This window comes from Thermothelomyces thermophilus, chromosome 5 (genome assembly GCF_000226095.1).
Source record: "Thermothelomyces thermophilus ATCC 42464 chromosome 5, complete sequence".
Lineage (NCBI taxonomy): Eukaryota > Fungi > Ascomycota > Sordariomycetes > Sordariales > Chaetomiaceae > Thermothelomyces > Thermothelomyces thermophilus.
In genome coordinates, this window is record NC_016476.1 from 1187016 (window position 1) to 1211234 (window position 24219).

Here is a 24219-nt window from a genome sequence, read left to right on the forward strand (position 1 = left end):
AAGGAAAAGAGCGAATTCCACGTTAGGAAGACAGTATTTCTAGGATATAAGATATCCCTAGGATAAATCTAGATAGAACCTTTAAAGGTCGAAGCTATTAAGGATTAGCTATAACTAACGTTAGTTACAGAAGTACGAAGTTTTATCGGGTTTACGAACTTCTACTAGATATTCATTAGGAACTTTAGAGCGATTATACGACCTTTGTACGAACTTACCAAGAAGAACACTAAATTCTAATGGGAAGAGCAATATAAGTAAGCATTTACATAGATCTACGACGCCATTACTAAAGATCTAGTACTAGTGCTACTAGACCCTAAGAAGCCATTTGAGGTAGAAACAGACGCTTTAGACTACGCTATTAGAGGATAGTTAGGATAACGAGACAAACAAGGGAAGCTATATCCTATAGCCTTCTTTTTAAAGAAGCTTAATAGACTATATCTTAATTATCCGATCTATAACAAGGAACTACTTACAATTGTCAAAGCTTTTAAGAAATAGTAACTATACCTTAGTAGTACAATCGAACCAGTATAAGTATATATAGATTATAAGAATTTACGATACTTTATAATAATAAAGGAGCTAAATAGATAACAAATACAATAGGTAGAATTCCTTATAGAATTCAATTTTAAGATCTACTATAAGAAGGGCAAAGAGAATGTATAAGCGGACGCCTTAAGCCGATGAACGGATTATACGGAAGGATAAACGGAAATAACGCCACCGTTATTCAAGGAACGAATAGACGGAACGCTATATTACGAAACGTAAACACCTATAGAAGACGATCTACTCGACTTGTTCTTAGAATGTTACGTAATCTTTCGAGAAGAAAGGATTAACAAGGTATAGTATTAAGCAATACCCGGACTAGTAGTATCTAATGGAGTGGAAGAAAAAGATAGGAAACTCTAGTATTAAGGTAAAGCGTATATCTACAATAAAGATCAACAGCTACGAATGATTTAAGAACTCTACAAGTCGAAACTCGGAGGATATAAAGGAGTCACGAAGACTATCGCACAAGTTAAGAAATACTACGACTTTCTATAGTTAACGGCACGAGTTAAGGAAGTCGTACGGAACTGCGATATCTATAATCGAAGCAAAACGGCACGATATAAGCTATATAGGCTACTTTAGCCATTGCTAATAGCTAACAAACTATAGAATTTAGTTACGATAGACTTTATTATGAAACTATTAGAATCTAAGGACATGGCCATAGGAGTGATCTACGATGGTATTCTTACTATAGTAGATTGCCTGACTAAGTAGGTATACTTCTTTCCCTATAAGGAGTCCTAGATAGTTAAATAGCTAGTAGATATGATCTATTGGCAAGTTATATTAGTATACGCTTAGCCGTAAGAATAGATTATCGATAGAGACACCAAGTTTATATCGAAGTTCTAGTAAGCGTTAATATAACGATTAGGCATTAATAGCAAACTATTAACAGCATATTATCTACAAACTGACAGACAAACGGAGTAACTAAACAAAGTTATCGAGTAATACCTCTATTCTTATATTAACTACTAGCAAGACAACTAGGTTATACTATTACTAATAGTATAACTCGCCTACAATATAATACTAATAGAAACGACTAAAGTTATACCGTTCTTCGTAAATTACAGATATAAAGCAGACCTTAGGTAAGGACTAGAGGTTATAGTGCCGAGAGTAGTAGTTAAAGTAGAACAAATGTACGCATTATATAAGAAGCTTAAAAAGGAACTTAAGTTTGTCAAAACTAGAATAAAGAACTATTATAACAAACATAGACTCGAAGGACCTTGCCTAGAGAGGGGAGACAAAGTCTACCTAATTATATAAAACTTATAAATTAAACAACTAAGTATAAAGCTAGACTTTAAGAAGGTCAGACCCTTCGTTATCAAAGAACAAATCTTAATATCTAACTACTAACTATTATTACTATTATCTATATAACTATGGATAGATGTTTTTTATATTTCACTTCTTAAACTAGTACCAAAGAATACTAAGGTTATTATATATATTAAAGCAAAGGACGAAGAGAAAGAATAAGACGTCGAAGAAATTCTAGATTTATATATTATTAATAGAGAACTATAATACCTAGTCAAATAGCTTGATTTTAGACTAGAAGATAACTTATAGGAACTAGTTAAGAATCTAAGTTACCCTAAGAAACTAGAGCAGTTCTACCGGTGGAATCCTAACTAGCTATAAGAACTAGCTCTAAAGCCTATTCCCCGATAGAAAAAGAGGGGAACCTGCTAGAATTAGGACCGGGATCTAACCCAATCAATTCCTAATCAAGCACGTCAAAAGCACCCAACGCCTAAGCCTAACCCGTAAGGGTCTGTGTCTCTGACATCGGCGGAGGAGTATCTAGTTCTTCCTCTTCCTCTAGACGAGCTACGCTACGACGAAAAACTTCGGTACTACGATCGCGTAGGGATTGCTATAAATGACGTAATTGACTTAAACGGCTTAGCGTCTAAGTAAGAAGTACCTTGGTCTTAGTAATCTCTTTCGAAACCTTCTCTTACTCTAACAAATTCGAAAGGACTAAGATAGTTAATAACCTAGGACTATAAAGGAAAATAACAAGGAACCTATAGGCATTTATAATGTTTAGGCTATTATACTTCTTACCTATATAAATATAGTTCTAATATTTATTTAAACCCTCTATTATTATATAATACTTTTGTAGCTTTATATTCTAATAATACTTATAAGGTATAGTAACCTTATAACCCTCTTATTTAATCTTAATTATAATAACATATTATTTACGCTTAAGATTACGACGGTTCCTAGGAATACAATTAGCTATAGCAAAAGGAAGCTAGCAAAAGAAGGACGTTACCTATAGGAAAAAAGGGATATTAGTAATATTTAAAATAAGTTATAAGAAGCTTTTAGGTTAAAAGCCCTAAAGAGAGGGCATCGTATTATAAGCCAACCATATACCGCGACCCGGTAGGACATAGCAGGCTAAACGAGCCACTAATCAAGAAGGGCACAGAGCAAGGCTAACACGGGATCGCTAGGGAGCACAGGCTACTACAGGCAAACAATTGCTAAAAGAGAAAGATAGCGGAAGATAGCTAGCTACTAAAGGCGATCTAGGGACAGGCTAGAAGGGGACCTTAAGCGACCAATAGAAGTATATATATATATAAATAATCACTTGTTATAGTGGACTTTGGAAGTTTACTAGTGATAGCAACCCATAATTATAGTACTTATACTAAGTATTGCTAACTACTATAAAAGATAACTCTAGTGTTGTTGTGAACCCTTTGGCTTTATCGAATCCCTTAGACGACCTGTACGCTTGTCCTGCTTAGTTTACCTCTGTCTGAACCCTTTTAGAAGAAGTCTGAGTTGGGTTTGTCATAGTATAGGAAGAAGGATATTAACCTTATTAGGGGGATTATCTAGGCACTTTGTTCTATATTTACGCTATCCGTTGTAACGCTTTATATAATAGTAGTAGTATAATATATAACTAGTCTTAACGTAGCTAAGCGTTTAGGAGTTAATCTATAGTACTAGATTTGTAACTTTAATATTACCTTCTAACGAGCTATCTAATATAATATCTTAAAAGTATAGGGTATACAAGGACTTTATACCTTTCTTAATGCTATCGCTATATATATCCTATTAACCTAGGTAACAAATAAGAGGATAGAAATTAAGCTTACTAATGGTATAGGATAGCTACTTCTAGAGCTTAGTACTCTCGTTACAATAGCTAAGATTCTAATTAATAATAACGTGTAACCTAGAGTCTCTTAGAAGTATAGAATCTTCTTGATAACTTATATATTAACGCTTCCTATAGCTTAAAAGAGCAGTAAAGAGAGAGGTAGAGACTCGCATAGAGACTCTTGTAACGGTTAGCGGCGTAATATAAGATGTCCCTATAAGTGTCTACAATATCTATAGAATCTAGTAGACTGCTATACGCTTAAGTAAGCCATCTATAGTAACGAGTAACACTTATACCTTTCTAACAAGGAGTATAAGAGGATTCGCTAGGAGCTTGATAAGCTAAAGTAGGCTAGACTAAAAAATTAACTTATCGCTAAATAGGGGGAGCTATCTTATTCTAGGTAGTTAGGGGCAGGATACCCTAGTTCCCTTAATACGTCAATTATTAGCCCTTAACTACTTAGTAAGCTCTTAACTTACTATAGGGCGTTTAATATAGTCACTCTATAATGCTATCTTCTTTCGAAAAGTACTTTATTAGACTTATATAGCGTGACCTACTTAGTTAACGACAAGAAGTTCCTTTTACCTAGGACATTTATCAAGGTAGAAGATCCTAAGTTTGTTAAAGCAGGTACGATGACCTTCCTTATTAGTAAGAGGGGCACTTAGGTAATTAAGAACGTTCTAGATAGATTATATAGACTGTATACCAAGAACGAACCTAACGCTTAAGGATATTATTATCGTCAAAGGATTCTATATTAACATTATCTTAGAAGCTCTATTACTTAAGGTAGGTATTTAATACTATAGCTTAGATTGCTTACTATATTTTAGAACATTAGAAAATGATATTATCCTTTATAAGTTAGAATATAAGTATAATCTTACCTTCCTCGAATATAAGCTACTTTCCTACTACTTAAGCTTCCTAGACTACGTCTTAATTAGTAAAGCAGGTATTATAAACGTTTATATATCCTTATAGAATATATTCGTTATATACGATGGAAGATCCTAGATATAAGCGTTACCTATTATAAGAGAGGATACTAAGGATCTTTAGTACTTAAGAGCTGGCTACCTTAGACTAGAAGCGTTAAAAGCACTTATTAATAACGCTAGAAACGTCTATATTAAAGGGATAGTATATATTAAATATAAGAGCTATACTTGTATTTATATAAGCAAGGTTATCTCCAAGAAAATACTACCTAAATAGAAGTCTATACACCTGTTCTAGTAAGTAGCCTAGGATTTGTTCGACTATTCTAAAGCGATTAATAGATCGCGATAGCTACTTATAATTATTAATAAGTATAATAGGAAGCTCTTCCCTTTCCTCCTAATAATAAAGTCGCTAGACTGGATTATAGGAGTCATCTAGAATTTCGAGAGCTAGGTAAGACGCCAATATAGGCTTACTATCTATAAGATTAAGTAAGACAATAATACTATAACGATTAGTTTAGTAAGGTACGTACTGATATATTACTAGACTTAGGCTATAGAAAATAGTATTAATCTTAAACTCTTATCTTTATATACCTATAAATCTAATAGACTAGTAGAGCAAGTAGGGCAAGAACTAATCTTACACTCGATTAAGATACTAGATAGCGTAAATTTCCTTATAAAGCTCTAGTTAGAAAGTATATAAGCGGCGGCGTACTTATATACGATAAGCCTAAGCCGTACTTACTCGTTCGAAACTCCTAATAAGGTACTCTATAGCTAGTTTAAATAATATTTTTGCTAGTACGAACCTAGCTTAATAATGATATTAATTAGCGACTTATACCTAGACTAGAGTGGCATCTTTATATATAGATGCTAGGTATATATCCTCTATAAGGATAAAGAAGCAGAGCGACATACAAAGGACTTTAAGGTGCTACTACACGGGCTAATAAGGTATCTTATAGAATATTACATATCTAATATCCATCGTATATAGATACTACACGGGCTAATGAGGTATCTTATAGGATATTACATATCTAATATCCATCGTATATAGATACCTAAGCTTAATAGAGTCATTATAACTTGTAACGTTCGCTTCGATAAGAAGACTTTCTACCATCTAGGCAAAGAGCAGCTAATAGAGTTATCGCTAGTAGTAGCAAGCTAAGAAGTTAATTAGTTCGATCTTAGTAAAGATTCCTAGGATACCGACTTTCTCTAGGAAGCATTATAATAGACCTAATAACTAATAGAAGACTCTATTATAATAGCTTAGTTACCTCTATTGTAAGAGAGTCTAGTAGTAGACTAACCTCTCTAATAGGGTCAAGACTTGGGGGTAAAGGAGCTCTCTAATACGTAGCCTATAAGCGAACAATTAGTTCCAGAGACTCTTATAACGGAAATATAAGTAATAGACAAACTTACTAAATAGATAGAGAGCTTTAAAGGACTCTTAACCCCTAAATATATGCCTAAGCCTTTAGTGACTTGCCCTGTACTAGCCAGAAAAGGGGATATCTACTAGGAAGTAGGAGGGTTTAAATCAGGGCCTTCCTAGTTACTAGCTAGCTAACTGGATACTAGGGAGAGTAGGGGAGCTATCGAATCTAATAGAGGAATACCTTCTATAGAAAAGTTAAACACGTATAATATGACGGAAGAGCTAGAAGCTAGGGATGGTACTATTAATATATTATACCTGGCTAAGCTAGAGGAGTAGAGCGTTAAGCGAAGTCCAGATTAGCTAATATATCCTCTAGAAGGTAGAAGCGAAGGAGAAGCTATTTAGTAACCTCTTACAAGGAGAGGCAGAGGTAGGAGGAGGGCTCGCAAGCCTAAGGACCCTGTCTAGTCAAGCGAAAGGCTATAAAATAAAGAGAAGGTCAATTACTATTACTCCTTTATCTATATAACTAAGGAACTCTAGCGACAGTTCTATAAGACTTATCTACCTAATTAATAAGAAGCTTACCTAGAGGACTAGAGTATAAGAACGATATATATAGTGTTTACTACTACTATATAATAGAAGGATACTATATACCTTAGAGTAGCCCCGAATAAGCTATATTAGTATATTAACAATCTTACTTACGTTCTTACTAACTGGCGAGACCTATATAACTACCTATTAGAACAACAGTTTAAAGATATAGTGTACGAGGAGATATGTAACTTAGAGAGTAGGGGAACGTAGAAGATCGTACCACGTAAGTAGGCGAGAGCGTGACTTATCCTATTAAAATAGGTCTTCACGTACAAGTTTGACAAGGACAGTTTCTTAGAGAAGTATAAAGCAAGGATCTATATACAAGGAGATCTATAAGATATTAGCTCGGTAGAAAGTACATATATAGCTACTCTAGTGGTATAGTCATTCCGTATAATAATGGTAATCGCTATATACTTCGACTTAGAAGTTAAGTAATTCGATATAGTATAAGCGTTCCTTAACGCCAAACGACCGGAAGACAATCCTATCGTCTGCGAATTACCAGAGGGATTTAAATAGCTAGGGAAATACGTAGAGTTACAAAGAGCTCTATACGGCTTAAGAGACTTGTTACTCTCATAGTATGAAGAGTTCTGTAAAACGCTATTAGATCTAGGTATAGAACTATTAGGCAAAGAGAAGTACCTCTTCTTAAGCTACGACAAATAAGTTATCCTAATCTTCTATATTAACGACTTCTTGGTCTTCTTCTATAAAAGTAATACTATAGCGGCCAAGTAGGTAATAGAAGAAATCAAAGCTTAATACGATATCTATAAGTAGGGTAATATTAATTGGTTCCTTGGCATTAGGGTGATTTAAGACCGACCTATATATAAGATATAGCTAGTCTATAACTAATATATTGGAAAGGTAGTAAAAAGATATAGGCTAGATACGCCTAGTATATATAAGCTAACTCCCTTAAGCTATAAAGAACTTAAGAGGTTTAAAAGGAGTGTTACTAGTATATGGATTAAAGAGTATTAGGAGCTCGTTAGATCGATCCTATATTATATAGTTATACTACGTCTGGATATTATATATACCTATTTAATACTCTCTCGATACCTAACTAACCTAAGACTAGACTACTTATTAGAAGCGTAGTAGGTAGTAAGATATCTGTTTAGGAGCTCTTACCTGTCAATCTGATATAGAGGCAAGTAAGCGTTAGAAAGTTTAACACTTATAATCGCTAGGGACGCTTCGTATATAGATGATCTAGATATATAGTATTTATCATAGGGATATATCTTCTTCCCATTTAGAGGTCCTATTATGTGGAAGGCGTTGTACTAGGATATTATTATAACGTTAAGCATTGAAGTAGAACTTCTGACGCTCTCCCTTACAGCAAGAGAGGCTATAGCACTTAAAAGGCTATTTATAGACATCGATCTTAAGCTTAGGGAGCCCTAGAACATCTATTATAATAATTAGCAAACTATTTGACTAGTGATAGCTAAGAACGAACGTATTAATACTTGCCTATAGTATATAGATATCTATAATATATAGTTATACTAGGAAGTAGCAAAAGGGATATTCAAAGCTATATATCTACTAACTAGTTAGATGCTAGTAGATAGGCTTACTAAATAACTTAGCTAATAAGCCTTCGAGCGTTAAAGGGCTCTCCTTAATCTTCAAGATATTAGTTATAGGCTTATATAACTAGGGGGTAGAAAATAAGTTAAATTTGCCAAATAAAATACCGCCTAATACTCCCTATCCATTACTATAGGCCGTTACTAGGATCAATAGCCTTGCCTTTGCCTTTATCCTAGCTAGGCGACAATATAGCGCCTAATATATTATTAGACACGTTAATACGAGTATTATAAGCCTCCTTGATCTTACCTAACTAGTAGAAAATATCATATATCGAGCAGGCGATCTTTGTAAAATACGCGAGTTTAGCCTTATCGAGCTCGTACTCCTCCGTATTATCTATACTAGCACGTTTTAGGTTACTCCGAAGAACTATACGTAACTTCTTAAGATCCCACGTATAACTATTAGCGATTTGCCTACATGTTAGGGGTAGAGGTTTAGGATCTAGGGACTTATAGAAGCCTTGGCTCTATCTAATAGAGCCTTTGTCAAATCCTTTGCTAACCTAACGTAAGAAGCAGGATTATTATTATAGTTAATATAAATATTATAAGAGCTATTAGACACGTAGGCAATTAGTATATATCTCCTTATACTTGTAGGAACTATATATATAATAGTAGTAGTAGGAGCTAACGCTAGAATGATCGCGACATTTGCCGAAAGAATATTCTACTAGAGCCGACTATATATATATTCCATAGGGCACCTTATAAAGCTTGCTAGCAATAATGTTACTATATTTAGTTAGCTTAAACGATCTCAATATAACTAGTAAAGCGCTAGAAAACTGTAAAACCGGTATAAAATCAATCGAATAGAGATAATAGGAATACTTACGGTTTAGAAGCTAGTTTAGAAGATTTAATACGCTTATACTTTTAAGGCATTATAAAAGTAAGAGTCAACCTGCTAGTAGTTATAGTATTTATAGTAGGCATACCTAACAAGTTATCCGTTAATTTAAGCGTAGGAGGCACCATCCTATTATTATTATAGTTAAAACTAATAATACTATCGCTACTATAGCTATAATAGCTATATTTGATCTATAGCTTTAAAGGAATCGCTTTACTATACTTGACTCTTTCAGACTTCCAAATATAGAAGGCAGGCCCCTAAAGGAGCTATCGAGGTAAGAGCGACAAAGGATACAACACCAAGAACAGTATCACCATAAAGCGTAGTTAAACGACTATCGCCTTTAACTAGGGGGTGTGTCGGAAGCTGTAGAGCTTCTAAATGTATTAGCCACGCGTTTGCCACAGCTATATAAGGCTGTTTAACGCATTGGCCAGTCCCTTTGTCTATAAATACCACTTGTTTTGTCTCCTTTGTAGATAGCTTTAACAAGGCACTGTCTCCTTCGTATAGCCACCTACTGTAGACTGCTTTCAACGCTCCCGGAGCTCCCACTGCGTTCGGCAAAGAGTGAAAGAACAAAGGTAGGAGTGCCACGGTGTGATTGCTCGGGCTTGGGTCTAGCGTGTATTCCGTAATTCCGTAATTATCCACCAAATTAGACGTCCCAAAACTTGGGAAGAATTCCAAATTCCATGCAAACGGCCGCTTCTCACAGAGCTCGGAGATTTTCCCTCAACGGCACAGCAATGCAACGAGACTGCCATGTGGAAGCGGTAGTACAGTGCAGGCATGGTGAGGCAAAACCAGCTTGTTGGGACCGCGACCCGGAGTCTCTTGTCGCGCGCTTGGGCGCATGGGTCGGGGGCGTCTAGACCACCTCCTTTCTCCGTTGTGACATGCATGCTGCGCCTCTGAGCCGCCCACGGCCGACCCAGACGATGGGATGCTGATGGATTGCGTCTTGCCGCCTCGCGTTTGCTGTGCCATTTCTGGGGTTGCCCAACGAAGGACCAACTGCTTGATACTGGGTGCTCTGTCTAAAACAAACATCGAGCGTCAGTCTCGGTACCTGCATTAATTAGTCCCGCCCTCAAGAAGGGAGCTTCGTACCATCAGCCAACCATGTTCTACATGTTCTTCGCTCCTGATCAATCGCATCCAATCCATATGAAGCATACCCGCGCGTTTATATTCCAACGGGTGTGAACTTTGAACATACGCATGCCAACAAACGCAGATAAGTCACCGTGAAGAGCAGGTTGGTTGGGAAAATTGAGTTTGGAGGGCCGAGGAGGAGCGCTATCCTGAAAATGAAAGGGTCACTTGATGCTTGAGGACTCTCGAAATTATTATGGCTAGAAATCTAGAAAGATCAGGAAGATCCAAGGTATGACTACCCAAGATACAAGGAAACGTTGTTGTTATGAACATGTAGTCTGCCAACACCACTTATCTGTTTATAATCATGTAGTCCGTACACATATATGTACAAGTACGTCAAGGGTATCCAAATACACGAGATAATAAGGTAGGTAAGTACTTGGACGAGAGAGCAACCACCAAAGAAAGAGAAGATTAACAAGCCCCAGTTCCCATAAAACATCGGCTGCCACCTACAAGATAATTTTATACCCTCATCAGAAATCGTAACGTGTCACACTTCTCGCGAAGAGACACTAGCCATAGTACCTCCCCTGGGACCGACTTCTGGAGCGCCTCCCCTCGACCGGCGGATAAACATACGTGGCCGACGGCCGCCTGAGGGCGTACTTTTCCTCGATGACGACGGGCCGCGGGTTGGACGAGCGTCTCCGGCTGTGGTGCCTGCTCCCGCTGCGCCGGGAGGAGTGGTTGTGGTGATGGTAATGGTGGTGCCGGCCGTAGTCGGCCGACCGCGACCCGGACCTGGAGGACCGTGGAAGCGGCGCGGCCGGCGGGAGCGCCGTGTCGTCGTACCAGCCTTGGCGACTTGAGTCGGGGGAGTGCGGCTGGGCGCAGGCGCGGATGATCCACCAGAGCAGGAGGATGCCGACGATGCTGCCGATGACGATGCCCGCGATGGCGCCACCGTTGAGACTCGAGCCCGAGGACGACCCGCTGTCCCCGTCAGAGGAGCCCGAATCGACGACGACAGTTGCGGTGGGTTGTTGTTGCTCTTGGCGGGCAAGCAGGTGGAAGATGACCTGCGGCAGGGTTGGGGTTGGCGCCATCGTGTCCGCTCAACAATCCTGAATAAGGAACTCGGGAACGTCTAGGGTCCAGACGGAAAACTTGGCAAGCGGTGGTAGGATGGCCGATAAAGGCCTTTGTCGATCCGTATTCCGACTCTGACGAGTAGTCGACCAAACAGCTTTCAGGAAAAGCGACCTGATATCATGGGTGAAGGATGGCAAACCATGACTGACATCCGAAACAGCGGCGAGTGCAAGATATACTACGCCCCGTCACGCCAATTGATCTCCCCCAAGAGAAATGGCGGAGCGATGTGGGAAAAGAGAACGTCATCGCAGTATCCGTGTGAAAGGCTGTCATTTTTCTTGGAACAACCGTCTACCTCGTTGTGTTGGAGTGCTCCCGATACCACGCCGGCAAAAGTTGAGAAAGGTTGGAATTCGGTTTCTGAGCGCTCTAATTGGGCCTGCAGCAGTAGAGCCCGTTGATCATGACGCCGACGAGGGGATCTCTTTCATGGTTTGTGGTGGGGTCTCGGTCTCGGACTGGAAGCATGCACGGCTTGGAATCCGTACACTAACTGGTCAAGGTACCGCAGTAGTGAGTGTGTATGGGGCGCTTTGCTTTGGAGTGGTTGGTTTGTGGATGGCAAGAGCGTGTTGCACAGCTTCAGACCTCAAGGCTCCCGCTTGGGCCAAGCAAGAGAATGACGTCACTCAGGAACAGCCATGAACCGCCAACGATGGCTTCCCTGTCCCAGCGACTTCGTTCTTGGTTGATCCCAATCAATCAATGCTCAACGGAGTGAACAACGAACTGTTTCACAAGACGTCCAATTACCTGATCAAAGATCCAGAGATGTGTGGTGCTACAATTGCAGCCGGGGTGAAGCTTGTTGTATGTATGTACATACATACTTGATCCAGGTACAACAAGTCGCAAGTCTTGGACCGAAGACACAAATGGAGAAGAACTTCTAAAAAATCAAATGAAGGGACCTACAATGTACATAAGGTATTCTCTGTATTATATACATCATGCTACTTCAAGCGGTAAGGTTCAGCATTTAGAAACCTTTAGGCTGATTCATACCGATCGCTTGTTGCCACACCTGCTGAAGCGTGTACTTCCCTCGCGCGCTCTCTCATTGCTGAGGGTGTTGCACAGCCGTTTAAAGCCACATCACTGGCCAAACTTATGCAGGCCAAGGGAGCAGCGAACAAATGAGACAAGAGGGAAAAGATGGGAAGTATTACCAAAATCAGTTGTGACGTAACCTCCGGGCTCCCAGCAACCTAACACAACTTCGACCTTCCTGCGCCCTGGCAATCGAGGCCTGACTGAAGGATAATAGAGCAGCACCCTGTGTGGGGTTTAGGCGCCCTTATAGCCTACCATTCTGGCCGTGGTTCCCTAACGGGAGCCGGTTCTCCGTTTTGGTTCTGACACCCTGAGATGCTTGGAAATAATGGCCGACTTTGGGGCACGAGTTACGATGTTACGACTGATTTTTTTTTCTTCTTTTCTTTTTTTGAACACGGTTGTTGCCAAATGCCTCGAATGCCATTAATGGAGCATGATGAGATGAACAGTTTTCATTGCTTTTATCAGATCACAACAATCCATAAGGCTCACGATGTTAAACACGCGCAGTCATTCATCTTAAATCCACATGGTTGACATATTACAACAGTGTTGCTCCTTGTAGCTGAGTAGATGACTTGATTGGCTCCACGTTCTATCAAGATTATGGCAAACATGTCTCGGGAATAGCTGGACAGAAGCATGCAAGTAGGGTCTTGTGGCGAACCACAAGCAACCGTTAGCAACGTGCGCGGGAAAGGGGCGTTGGTTGCGTCATACCGCGTTCGCGCGCAGCTTGGAAGTCGAACAACCACCAAATTGAATGGTCGGACGGGACCAAGGATGAGATGAGTGCTTAACATGGAGGAAGTTGTACTTGGCACGATCGCCTTCCACAGGCCAAGATGACGTACGTGCAATGATATCACCGTAGCGGCAACGCATCCATTGGCGTTCCTTCTCGAGTTATAAGTGTCTAACATTCACTATCTACCAGTCCTGGCGACTTGGAGCTATTAGTACCTTAATTACTACAAGCTCGGCAGGGTATCAGAAAGAAAAATCAAGATGTACAACAACACTAGGGAACGCGGCATCCGCCACAACAACAACCCCAACGCTACCACGGCCGGCGCCCCCGGTGGCATGACCTACGGCCAGTCCGCCGCATCCGGACCAGCCCCGACAACGGCCGGCCACCACAAGCACGACATGCTCAACAAATTGGACCCGCGCGTCGACAGCACCCACGACAGACAGCCCATGACCCAGGCGAGCTCCAACATTCCCGAGGGCACCTACGGACCACGTACGTTTGTTTCACGCACCCGTACCTTGCCTAATTACCATGCGAGGAAGAAGAACCTTAAGAAGTTCCCGTCCAACAACTGACATTTTCGCTAATTAATTGATAACTAGACTCCTCCCGCCTCGCCAACGCTCTCGACCCCCGCGTCGATTCGGACCTGGACAGCACGCGCGCCGGGCGGTCCCAGCTCGCGGGCGCCGAGGGCAGTCTCAGCGGAGGCACGACGGGCACGACGGGCACGATGGGAGCAGCGGGAACGGCCGGGGGGTACGGCGTGGCGCCCGAGGGCACGTACGGCACGCACTCGTCGCGGCTCGCCAACGCGCTGGACCCGCGCGTCGACTCGGACCGCGACCGCGACCGCGACCGCGGCTTAGGCGGGCCAGGGACCGCCGGCCCCCCGGCCGCCGCTCCTGTTCCTGCGGGCGCCGGCGCGACAGCGACGCGTACTGCCGGGCCGCACAAGTCGGATCTCATGAACAAGCTTGACCCACGGGTGGACAGTACCACCGGTGCCTGGAAGGGTGGCACGGGGAGCCGGGGAGCCTATTAAGACATTTTCAGCTTTTGTTAACAGAGTTTTGGAGCAAATGCGGAACCTTTAGGAGGGAATAGGATACCATATCGTTGTTTGATTTGAGTTGCAAACGTATCATCGTTCAAGGGCGAGATTGTTAACCGGTTGGGCTTCCTCATGCGATCTTGGGAACTTCAAAGAGATTGACAAGGTACTTGTGCAGAATGAATCTGAGTCAATGACACACCATTGGGTCGCAAAGTGATGACGACTCGGAAACATATCAGTGAGCCGCCCAAGTAAAAGGTAGCTTCATGTATCAAAGTGTTGCGAATGAAAACAATTCCAGGTATCGACCTAAAAAGTCGTCTAACAAGCCATCACAAGGAAATATTGGGGAATCGTTGAACTGCCGAAGAAAAAAACGGACCATCCGAAAAAGGGGTACTGAAATGAAGAGCAAATGCGCCAACCTCACTTCTCCGCCAAAGACAAACGACCCCCCCGAGTCCACAACAGCTATCCGCCCATTCAAAACGCCTCCTTGACAACGTCCTCCTTTCCCAGCTTGTACCTCCCGCTTCTCGGTGTCCCGATACGTCCCGAGCCCCTGCGCCCAGCAATGCCAAAGTCGCCCGCAATGCTTTCCCTGGTGGGTCTCTTGAGACGGGCGTGATTGACCATGTTAACCTCGTGCGGCAGCGCGACAATGACATTCTTGTCTGTGCCAAACTTGAAGTCGTCCGCCTTGACATCATCCGTGTAGCGCTTGATCAGATATGGCGCCTTCCGCCCGCTCAGAACCTTCTTAAGGCTCCATTCGATGATGTATGGGCCCGTCGCGGTGATGATGCTGGTCTCTTCGGCGCCCTCGCCCGTATTGAACTTGGCCGGAGTGAAATTAACCCCTTTGCCTGTCTCGTAGGCAAACTGCGCGACGTGTTCGGGCGTTAGGGCGAGACGACGGGGTTGCGGCTTGTCGTCGGCGGCGAAGGACTTCTCAAAACCCAGCTTGCCCTCGTTCTTGCCCGACTTCTGAAGCGCGTCGATGAGAAGGAGATACGTACGGCACGTGGCAAGCACCCAGCGACCGTCGGCCGACACATCGAGACCGATGATGGGCTCACCGAGAGCGGGGATATGCGTCTTGGCGTTGATCCCCAGACGGTCGAAGAGCCGGACGTCTCCCTTGTTGGAAGCCACGGCGATGTAGCCCTTTCCGGTTGTCGCAATCGCCGAAAAGTCGTTTTTACTCACGTATTGCTTGAGTTGTGCATCGACGAGCTTCGTGCCTGACAGACGAGGGTCCACACGGTAAAGAGCATTTTTGCTGATGCCTAGGAACGTGGGCTCATGCGTCATCTGAGCGAACTTGTTCTCGGGCGCGAATGTTACCACCGGGATGTCCTCATGGACCGTCCACTCATCGACGACCTTGCCATACTCAAGATCCATGCGGTAGAGCTTGTTCGGTTCCGAGTCCTTTTGGAGAATGAGGTTGCGGTCTTCATTGTGAAGCATGACCTTCTTTGGGGAGAACAGCTCGCCTTTGGGCGTCTCGACCTTGGAGATATTGGTGCTGAACTCGAGATGGTTGTCGGGCGTGTGCTTGAACACGCCGATCTTGGATCCACGGACGACAAACGACCGGTCGTGCTTGTAGCCAACAGCGAGTTGCTTGTTGACATCGTTGTCTTTGGGCTTGTACTCGACATCGTCTGCATCTTCGTCACTGTCGTAGTGCTCGCTCCGTGGCCGGTCATCCTCCTCTTCTTCATCCTCTTCGGCATGCTCCTCCTGCTCCTCCTCCTCCTCTTCAGCCTGCTCGGAATCTTCCATTGTAAGGTCGTTGAAGGCGTCCGCCACATAATCTCGTTCCTTGTCCTTGATCTTGGACCACTTCGTCTCGTTCAGTTGCTCCCATAGAGCCTGAAGAAGACCATCCTGAAACCTCTCAAGTGTAGGCTGGTCTTTGAATCGAAGGAGCCATGAGTAGGCGGAGCCATCGTCGGTAAACTGATTGAAGATGAAGGACAAGAACTCGAAGTTGAATACAGGGTTGATGTCCGCAACGACAGGAATTCCTAGCCAATCCCGGTCTGAGCTCTTGACTTGAAGCCAATATTGCCAGTCGCCAATCTCTGTCACTGTCGCCGTCACGGCTGCATCCTGGAGAACAAATGTGCCTGACGGGAAGTCGAAGAAGTGGAGCTCGGCAACCTCTGCCGCGAGAATCTCGCGAGCTTCGGGGTGCGCCGAGACCGCAGGAGGTTTCATATCATTCTCCTTGCTCGTGTTCGCTGGCGTGGTCCCAGTCTCACGCACGTTTTCGCGCTTAACGCGGGTATTGGCTGCAGGCTTGCCGAGCACCATCGAGTCGGAGGGGTCCAAGGACCTGGTAATCGTCGGGCTATGGATGGGGCTCGCTTGGGGGATGGGTTGCTCGTCAAACTGGAACTGTGCCAAGTCTTCCTCCGTAGCTGTGGTGTGCGGTTTTCGGTACTTGCGCTCGTACTGGCAGCGCCTGGCGATCTGCTCAAATTGCTCGACCTGAGAAGGCTGGATGGTGGGGTCGCAGACAAATTCGTATACGTCGCCTGCGTCTCCGCTCAGGTCCCGCCAAGCCAGAACTCGCTCGCTCCCTTCTCGGTTCTCGACGCGAAAATGGAGTGCTTCGTCAAGCAAAAACGTCTTTTCGTCCCGCTCGCCTGCTAGGACGTCCGCATCAGCCTCGGCGTCTTCGCCCTCCTCGGCCAACAGCTCGGCTTCTCCCTCCTCGTAAACCCGTTGTACAACTAGCTGGTAATGGTAGTCCTGTGCCGTGCGCCGAATCCGGGCCGAAGCGTCCTTGAAGATGAGCTCGGAGTAACCCTTTGGTGAAAGCGGCCGGACAAGATACAGCTGGCCTTGTGGCAGCTCAATCATCGACTCCTGGTTGCTGGAGCCGAAGAGGAGCTTCCCAACTGGAAATAGTCAGTGTGGCTATACTTGAATGACAGCAGGAACCAAAGTGATGATTCAGTTGCGCCCGAATCACGGTTCAATTTGTTGAGGCGGAAGGCAAAACACAGTCAGAGGCGGAGGGTCCATGTAGGGCAAGCGGGGCAGAGCTTACCATTCCTGAGCACAAACATTGCCGCTGAGGTGCGTCAGGCGGTCAAAAAGAAATTGTAGAAATCGCAGTTTTGAGCGCCCGAAAAGGGTGGAGAGGGGCGCGAAGGAAAAAGACTTTGGGAAAGAAAGGCCGCTTATCTTCGAAAGACTTTTTTTGATTTGCCTTCCCGACCGAAGACGGCACGCAGGCAGAGCTCGGCTTAGTGCGACCGACTATGGGAGCTGCGTCATAACAAGCAACTCGCTTGTGACAGTGTACGGGACAACTGAATGGAGGGGAAGATGTGTGGCGGTTGGGTACAGCCAATCGCGACGGCCGAAAGGTGGGTCAATGCGCCACATCTCAGGCAGCTGTTGACTCATTGGTTGCGTTGCCGGGTTACAGTTGACCAATGCTTGGACAAACCTCAGGGGGCATGAAAGCGAATTTCTGTCTGGCTCTCTCACTGGATCCAGAGCATGATACTTGCGGAGGACAATGCAAAAGGTTCTTGGGAACGGATATTAACATCAACGAAAAAGAAGGATGGGAAAATTTCCTTCGGTCCATTACTAAGCTCTTGACAGACGTGTATCAGTCCCCAGCAGCAGAAGGAATAATGCTTGTCCAGTTCTAGTTTCCTTAGACCAAGATACTCTGCTTCTCTTCCCACGCCAGGCCATTCTTGCTCTTGGCTACAGTTGCGCCTTGCATGTCATCAACGACCAAGCGTGCAACATTCTTCCCCATCAAGGCATTTGTCTCCATGGTTGAGATGAAGCTCTCCATGCCCGACGTGTAATAAACCCCCGCGCCGACAACGGGGTCTTGGAAGGTCACCCGCGGTAACGCCCGAGGATACGAGTTGAAGACATGTGGGAGGTACCACGAGATGGGGCTGTCGCTGCCCGTAAATCCCGAGGGAACGGATCTACCAAGCAGGCGGCTATAATATTCGGTTAGAGCACCAGTGAGAGAGCGAGGATTGGGGTAGCATGCCTGAGGAACTCGGGCGTGACAGCCTCGGGGGAAAAGATCTTATAGACGTATTCCCTCCTCTTTGTTTGTGGGTTCGTGGCCTGGCCAAGCATGCTCACGCTGAGGAAGCCCGCCTTGCCCACCCCCCCGACTCCCGATGATGGAGTATCGGACTGAGCAAGGGTGGTCAGGACCATGCCGGGCACTTTGGCCGAGGTAGGCAAGCCGAAGAATTCAGGACTGAGACGATAAGGTGATGTAAAGATGGTGACGTGAAGCTGTACATAAGGAATCTCATCAATGGCGGTTTCCAGAACACCCTCTCCGACCGAAATGCCACTGAACTGGAAGGGGTTGGCCAGAACGACATGGTCGAACGTAACCGGGTGTGTGGTCGAACTATCCAGCGCGCTACCGGATCTTGTCTGAACAGCGTACCGCTGCTGACTGGTTGTACTGTCGGATACCTTGTCGATGCCGATGACTGTTGTGTTGAGAGCGACCACGGCCCCTGATCTTTGTATCATCTCATGGAAGATCTGCCAGTTTCCCCCCTCAACGGCGAGAGCGCCGTCAGCAGCCATGGAGACCTGGAGTTATACTGCTTTAGCCACAACTTCCCGTGCGGCAGGTCGTAAACCTACCATGGTGTCCAGTCCGTGGATCTGGGCAAGGTTGGAGGCATAGTTCACCCGCGTGCTGGCTTGGACGAGGCCACGAGCGTAGCGAGCGTCGACCTGCACTGTCAGGGGTGGACCAGAGACTTGCATCATGACGGAGACGTACATCGTTTGCCTCGAGATATTGCTCTCCAGTGACGCCGGTCACCTCAAGTAGCCCAAGGTCCTCGGCTCTCTGGGTAAGCGACTCAAACGGAAAGAACTGTGGCTCGTACAATCGGAGAAACTTGGCGACAGTGGTGGCTGTCAGATGCTGGACCTTTCGCGGGCCGCTTATTCCGTACTTCCGGATGACTTTCAGGATTTTCCACCACGATGGGGCGTTTTGGTCAATGGTGAAGACGAAGCGATCCCCGTCCCAGATACCCATGACCGAATCGACATCAGCATCACGATAGCTCGGGGAGAGTCCGAACTCGGTCATGGCGTTGTACAAGATATGATTGACCTTGACGAAGATGCTGGCGCCCTGCTCAAACCGCTGAGTCGGGTCATTGAACGGATTGGTAGTGAGCGTCCGGCCACCGATGCGATCTGTTTTCTCAAAGACAGTGACATTGACATGCACGCCAGCCTCTGCCGCGAACTGCCGTAGAAAGTAGGCAGCAGATGACCCAGCTGCCCCGGCGCCTGTGCTTTTCAGTCAGCCGAAGGTTCCAAGGCTCGGCTGCCAGGGAACTGGAGAAGCGCGAAAGAGTTCCGTACCAACAATAGCTACTTGCCGGACTGATTCATCAGATGCTTGGGCAAAGCCAGACCCTAAAAGCGCGACGGCAGCAGTGCCAAATGCATGGTTGAGTCTCATGATGGCACACCCGTCTTTGGTGATGCAGGATAAGAAAAGTCCCGATTCAACCTCACGAATTAATTAATCCAGGAAGAAGAGATGTATCATTCCCGCCTACCGAACTACAACTGCGGGATAGAAATATATACGCCTCTGCTGATGGCGAGCACGAAACAGGCTCTTTGATGTTGGATATGAATAAGGTTGGGATCCTTGGCAGCACCGGCTGCGCTGGCATCACCCTATGCGCGCTCAGGTGCGGGCCCAATCCGACGTAATGCTAGGTGCCAGGCTGCCAACTGCATAATAATAACCCAATAGAGCGGTTGGTCCCCCCTGCCCATCAATCTTCGGGAAGGCCGACGATGGAATCGTATGTGAATAGCCACAAATTGGGGCTTCAATAGAGGGATGGTCATGCAGTATGTTAGAGTACTACAAGTACTGGATATATTGCTTTGCGCGCCTTCTCTTTCTGAGAAGTCGCTTCTGGCTCCGTATTTGCACTTTGTTGGGTGCTCGGCCATGCCGAGCCTGTTATTAGTAGCCCGAGCTTCAAGCGGGATGTGGGGCACTGCCTGCTGACTGTGTACAGTACGAATAGTATGTACGGATCCGTACATGCGGAGTAGTTAGAGTACGGATTACAAGTGGTTTGCTGCGCTGAGTGCCTGGCCCCTCCTCCGCCCGACCACAGCTCTTGGCATTCGGGCTGGAAATCCAGTGAAAAAAGTTCCAAGATCGACGAGAGAGCTCCAGCACCACTCCAAACTCCGCAACCTCTTTATCCACGCACCGTCAGGCTTGTCGCTCGTCAAGTCACTGTCGTCATGTCCGCCGCACAACTACTAAATCCCAAGGCCGAGTCGAGGGTACGCTGTACTTTGATCCATGGCCGCATGCTCAGTTTGCTAAACTGTGTTTACAGAGGCGGGGCGAGGCGCTGCGGGTCAACATCAGCGCCGGCGAGGGTCTCCAAGATGTGCTCAAGTCGAATCTGGGCCCGTTGGGCACCATAAAGATGTGTGTTAAGCATCCAAGCTTGCGGTCTGCGTGATCGTTCTTGGCTAACTCGAGATGCAGGCTGGTAGACGGCGCCGGCCAGGTACGGATCGATGCGGATAGTCATGAACGACTCGGGCCCGACTGACGACCTCACGTAGATCAAACTGACCAAGGACGGGAATGTTCTTCTCCGGGAGATGCAAATACAAAACCCAACTGCCGTCATGATTGCACGTGCGGCAACGGCGCAGGACGACATTTGTGGCGATGGCACAACATCGGTGGTGTTGCTAGTCGGTGAGCTGCTGAAGCAGGCGGACCGCTACATCCAGGAGGGTTTGCACCCGCGAGTCATCACAGACGGCTTTGAGGTGGCCAAGAACGCGGCTTTGAAGGTCGGTCATGTCGCACCGAGCGTGAGGTGCTCAGTATCTGATTGTCGCAGTTCCTCGACCAGTTCAAACTGCCCCGCGATGTCGACCGCGAACTCCTCCTCTCCGTCGCTCGCACATCTCTCGCTACCAAGCTGAGTGGCAGCCTCGCCCAGAAGCTCACGCCTGATATCGTCGATGCAGTTCTCGCGATCTACCAGCCGCCTGCGAAGCCCGACCTGCACATGATCGAGATCATGAAGATGCAGCATCGGACGGCCTCCGACACTCAGCTCATCCGCGGCCTCGCCCTCGACCACGGCGCCAGACATCCCGATATGCCCAAGCGCGTCGAGAACGCTTATATCCTCACGCTCAACGTCAGCCTCGAGTACGAGAAGTCCGAGATCAACTCGGGTTTCTTCTACTCAAGCGCTGAGCAACGGGACAAGCTCGTCGAGAGCGAACGCCGCTTTGTGGACGCTAAGCTGAAGAAAATTGTGGAGCTCAAGAAACAGGTCTGCGGCAACGATGGCAAGAAGAACTTTGTCATCATCAACCAGAAGGGCATTGACCCTCTGTCTTTGGATGTGCTGGCCAAGAACGGTATCTTGGCGCTGAGGAGGGCGAAGAGGAGGAACATGGAGAGACTGCAGCTTGTCTGCGGTGGTGTTGCCCAGAACAGCGTTGACGACTTGAGCCCCGAGGTTCTTGGCTGGGCCGGCCTCGTCTACGAACAGCAGCTTGGCGAGGAGAAGTTCACCTTCATCGAGGATGTGAAGGAGCCCAAGTCGGTCACGATTCTCATTAAGGGCCCCAATCAACATACCATAACCCAGGTCACAGATGCGGTCCGTGACGGTCTGCGCAGCGTCTATAACATGATCGTCGACAAGAGCGTGGTTCCGGGTGCCGGTGCTTTCCAGGTTGCTTGCGCCGAGCATTTGAAGAGCGACGCCTTTCGCAAGACGGTGAAGGGCAAGGCGCAATACGGTGTCGACGCATTCGCTGACGCGCTTCTCACCATCCCCAAGACGCTCGCGGCTAATGCCGGCCTTGACGTTCAGGATTCTAGTAAGTTCAAATGGCACAACTGTTGATGAACACTCGGCTAACACCGACATCTAGTTGCCAAACTTCAGGATGAGCATCGGGATGGCAATGTTGTCGGTCTTGATCTGGCAACTGGTGAGCCTATGGACCCCACTCTTGAGGGTGTGTACGACTCCTTCCGAGTCTTGAGGAACTGCATTGCTTCTAGCTGCGGGATTGCCTCGAACCTCCTCCTCTGCGATGAGATGTTGAAGGCACGGCAGATGGGGCGGTCTGGCGGACCTGGTCCTGGTATGGAGGGGCCGGAGGAGTAAAAAGTAAAGAGGCATCATTCACGTCTGTTTGTAAATTACTTGCTTCGACCATGCAACAGAATAGACGTGATGTAAAGCAAATGGCAACTCTAAGCCTCCTTGTTCGAGATCAAGTCCATGCCACGGCCCTTATCGAGGATTGCGGGGCAGAGAGCGTCAGATTGACTTACCCCGCCAAAATTTTGCTGCTGCACGGAAAGTGGCCGATGCGCTGCCCGACATCAAACCAGAGCCAACGTACGAGGACGCAACAACCCTCGGAGAAAAGTTTTCGGCATGGCGCCGTACGATAGTGAATCTTCGGGTTCCGAAGATGAAGATTACACAGAAACCAATGTGCTCCTTGGCTACGCTTCCACCGACGCCAATGGAGAGGAGATCAGTCGACTAGGTGGTCGTCCAGTATGTTGACTCTACATGCACATCGCTCGCGCTACTCTTTAAACGGCCATTAACCGAACGTAGGACTGGCTGGACGCAGACAAAGCGCCCTCCGCTGCAATCGCAAGGTGCAAGGTGTGCAATGACCTGATGGTCCTCCTCTTACAGCTCAACGCCGAGCTCCCGGACCGCTTTCCGACTCACGAGCGTCGCCTATATGTCTTTGCTTGCAAGAGGAAAAGCTGTCGCAGAAAAGATGGAAATATCCGCGCCATAAGAGGAATCCGAGTCTCCGCTGAGGCGCCTTCCTCAAGCGTGAGGAACGATCCAGCACCTCAAGCGGCCGCGCCGCCAAAGGCCTCCTCACAAGGCTTAGGCGAGGCGCTCTTTGGCGTGAAGCCGGCGGCGACAGCAGGATCGGCCGCCCGAGCCAACCCTTTCGCAACCTCGTCCTCTTCTCCGACCAATCCCTTCGCTCCAAAAGCGTCCTCGTCCACTCCAGCGAACCCGTTCGCCAAAGCACATCCCGCCACGGAGCCGCCAAAACCCGACATCGGCCAGACTACAGCCGACCTCCCCAAAACCTTCGCTGAAACACTCTCCCTCAACAACCCGCAGGAGCAACAAGCTCCCGTCACCCACGGCCCGCCTTCCCCGCCCGAACCCTGGCCCGAGCTCTCCGCTCAACCGGCCCCCTACCCGGTCCGCTGGCTCGCCGACGCGGAGTACGAGACGCTCGACCCGATCCCCCTCCCCGCCGTACCGACCGGCCCGACGGCAATGGACATTGACTCGGGCGAAGGCTCTGGAGGCAGCGGCAAGGAAGACAAGGAAGTGTTCGAATCTACCATGGATGCAACCTTCCAAAAGTTTGCAGACCGCGTCGGTCAAAACCCGGAGCAGTGCATCCGGTACGAGTTTGCGGGCGAACCGCTTCTGTATTCCAAGGGGGATGCGGTCGGCAAGATGCTGCATGTGAGCGAGAAGGAGGGCAAGGTTAGTACTGGGAAGGGCATGCCGCGCTGCGAAAACTGTGGGGCTAGGAGAGTGTTTGAGGTGCAGTTGATGCCGCATGCGATCCAAGAGTTGGAATGCGAGGAGGACGGGCTGGATGGGATGGACTGGGGAACTATTATTGTTGGGGTCTGCGAGAGGGACTGCCAGGAAAGAGGGGTGCGAGTGGGAGAGGCCGGTTACGTCGAGGAGTGGGCTGGGGTCCAATGGGAGGAGCTGACCATGAAGAGGTGAATGGATAGACGGGTAGAACTGCAAAATCCATACAAGAGAAGAAAAA

At 46.7% G+C, this 24219-nt stretch overlaps 6 protein-coding genes across 6 annotated transcripts; 3 read left to right on the forward strand and 3 right to left on the reverse strand.

Moving 5' to 3' along the window:
• Positions 1-3386: 3386 nt before the first annotated feature.
• On the reverse strand, positions 3387-11391 carry MYCTH_2128790 (uncharacterized protein; the record flags this gene model as incomplete). The annotated part of the gene is made up of 2 exons (XM_003664902.1): positions 3387-3397; positions 10887-11391. The coding sequence occupies 2 exons, from the start codon at positions 11389-11391 to the stop codon at positions 3387-3389; spliced, it is 516 nt and encodes a 171-aa protein (XP_003664950.1).
• A 2054-nt stretch (positions 11392-13445) lies between these two features.
• Positions 13446-14546, forward strand: MYCTH_2308185 (uncharacterized protein). The gene is made up of 2 exons (XM_003664903.1): positions 13446-13745; positions 13856-14546. The coding sequence occupies exons 1-2, from the start codon at positions 13505-13507 to the stop codon at positions 14296-14298; spliced, it is 684 nt and encodes a 227-aa protein (XP_003664951.1). The 5' UTR covers positions 13446-13504; the 3' UTR covers positions 14299-14546.
• Positions 14508-17590, reverse strand: MYCTH_2308188 (uncharacterized protein). Its single transcript, XM_003664904.1, has 2 exons — positions 17378-17590; positions 14508-17225 (listed from the first exon to the last, which is right to left on the reverse strand). The coding sequence occupies exons 1-2, from the start codon at positions 17394-17396 to the stop codon at positions 14794-14796; spliced, it is 2451 nt and encodes an 816-aa protein (XP_003664952.1). The 5' UTR covers positions 17397-17590; the 3' UTR covers positions 14508-14793.
• A 254-nt stretch (positions 17591-17844) lies between these two features.
• MYCTH_2308190 (uncharacterized protein) lies at positions 17845-20044 on the reverse strand. Its single transcript, XM_003664905.1, has 5 exons — positions 19720-20044; positions 19121-19644; positions 18979-19071; positions 18356-18924; positions 17845-18302 (listed from the first exon to the last, which is right to left on the reverse strand). Exons 1-5 carry the CDS (start codon positions 19817-19819, stop codon positions 17999-18001), a joined length of 1590 nt encoding a protein of 529 aa, XP_003664953.1. The 5' UTR covers positions 19820-20044; the 3' UTR covers positions 17845-17998.
• Positions 20045-20461: 417 nt separating this feature from the next.
• Positions 20462-22704, forward strand: MYCTH_2308195 (uncharacterized protein). Its single transcript, XM_003664906.1, has 6 exons — positions 20462-20673; positions 20730-20824; positions 20885-20906; positions 20965-21201; positions 21252-22251; positions 22306-22704. The coding sequence occupies exons 1-6, from the start codon at positions 20632-20634 to the stop codon at positions 22542-22544; spliced, it is 1635 nt and encodes a 544-aa protein (XP_003664954.1). The 5' UTR covers positions 20462-20631; the 3' UTR covers positions 22545-22704.
• A 1-nt stretch (position 22705) lies between these two features.
• On the forward strand, positions 22706-24219 carry MYCTH_2308197 (uncharacterized protein). The gene has a single exon (XM_003664907.1). The coding sequence runs from the start codon at positions 23076-23078 to the stop codon at positions 24171-24173; it is 1098 nt and encodes a 365-aa protein (XP_003664955.1). The 5' UTR covers positions 22706-23075; the 3' UTR covers positions 24174-24219.

Excerpts from the sequence above, each read along its gene's own strand:
- MYCTH_2308185 (XM_003664903.1), top strand. The coding sequence starts at position 13,505 with ATGTACAACAACACTAGGGAACGCGGCATCCGCCACAACAACAACCCC. Across the intron at positions 13,746-13,855 it reads CGAGGGCACCTACGGACCAC|ACTCCTCCCGCCTCGCCAAC; the intron begins GTACGTTTGTTT and ends ATTGATAACTAG.
- MYCTH_2308195 (XM_003664906.1), top strand. The coding sequence starts at position 20,632 with ATGTCCGCCGCACAACTACTAAATCCCAAGGCCGAGTCGAGG. Across the intron at positions 20,907-20,964 it reads TGGTAGACGGCGCCGGCCAG|ATCAAACTGACCAAGGACGG; the intron begins GTACGGATCGAT and ends GACCTCACGTAG. Across the intron at positions 21,202-21,251 it reads CCAAGAACGCGGCTTTGAAG|TTCCTCGACCAGTTCAAACT; the intron begins GTCGGTCATGTC and ends TGATTGTCGCAG.
- MYCTH_2308197 (XM_003664907.1), top strand. The coding sequence starts at position 23,076 with ATGGTCCTCCTCTTACAGCTCAACGCCGAGCTCCCGGACCGCTTTCCG.
- MYCTH_2308190 (XM_003664905.1), bottom strand. The coding sequence starts at position 19,819 with ATGAGACTCAACCATGCATTTGGCACTGCTGCCGTCGCGCTTTTAGGG. Across the intron at positions 19,645-19,719 it reads CCGGCAAGTAGCTATTGTTG|GCGCCGGGGCAGCTGGGTCA; the intron begins GTACGGAACTCT and ends TGAAAAGCACAG. Across the intron at positions 19,072-19,120 it reads AATATCTCGAGGCAAACGAT|GTCGACGCTCGCTACGCTCG; the intron begins GTACGTCTCCGT and ends CTGACAGTGCAG.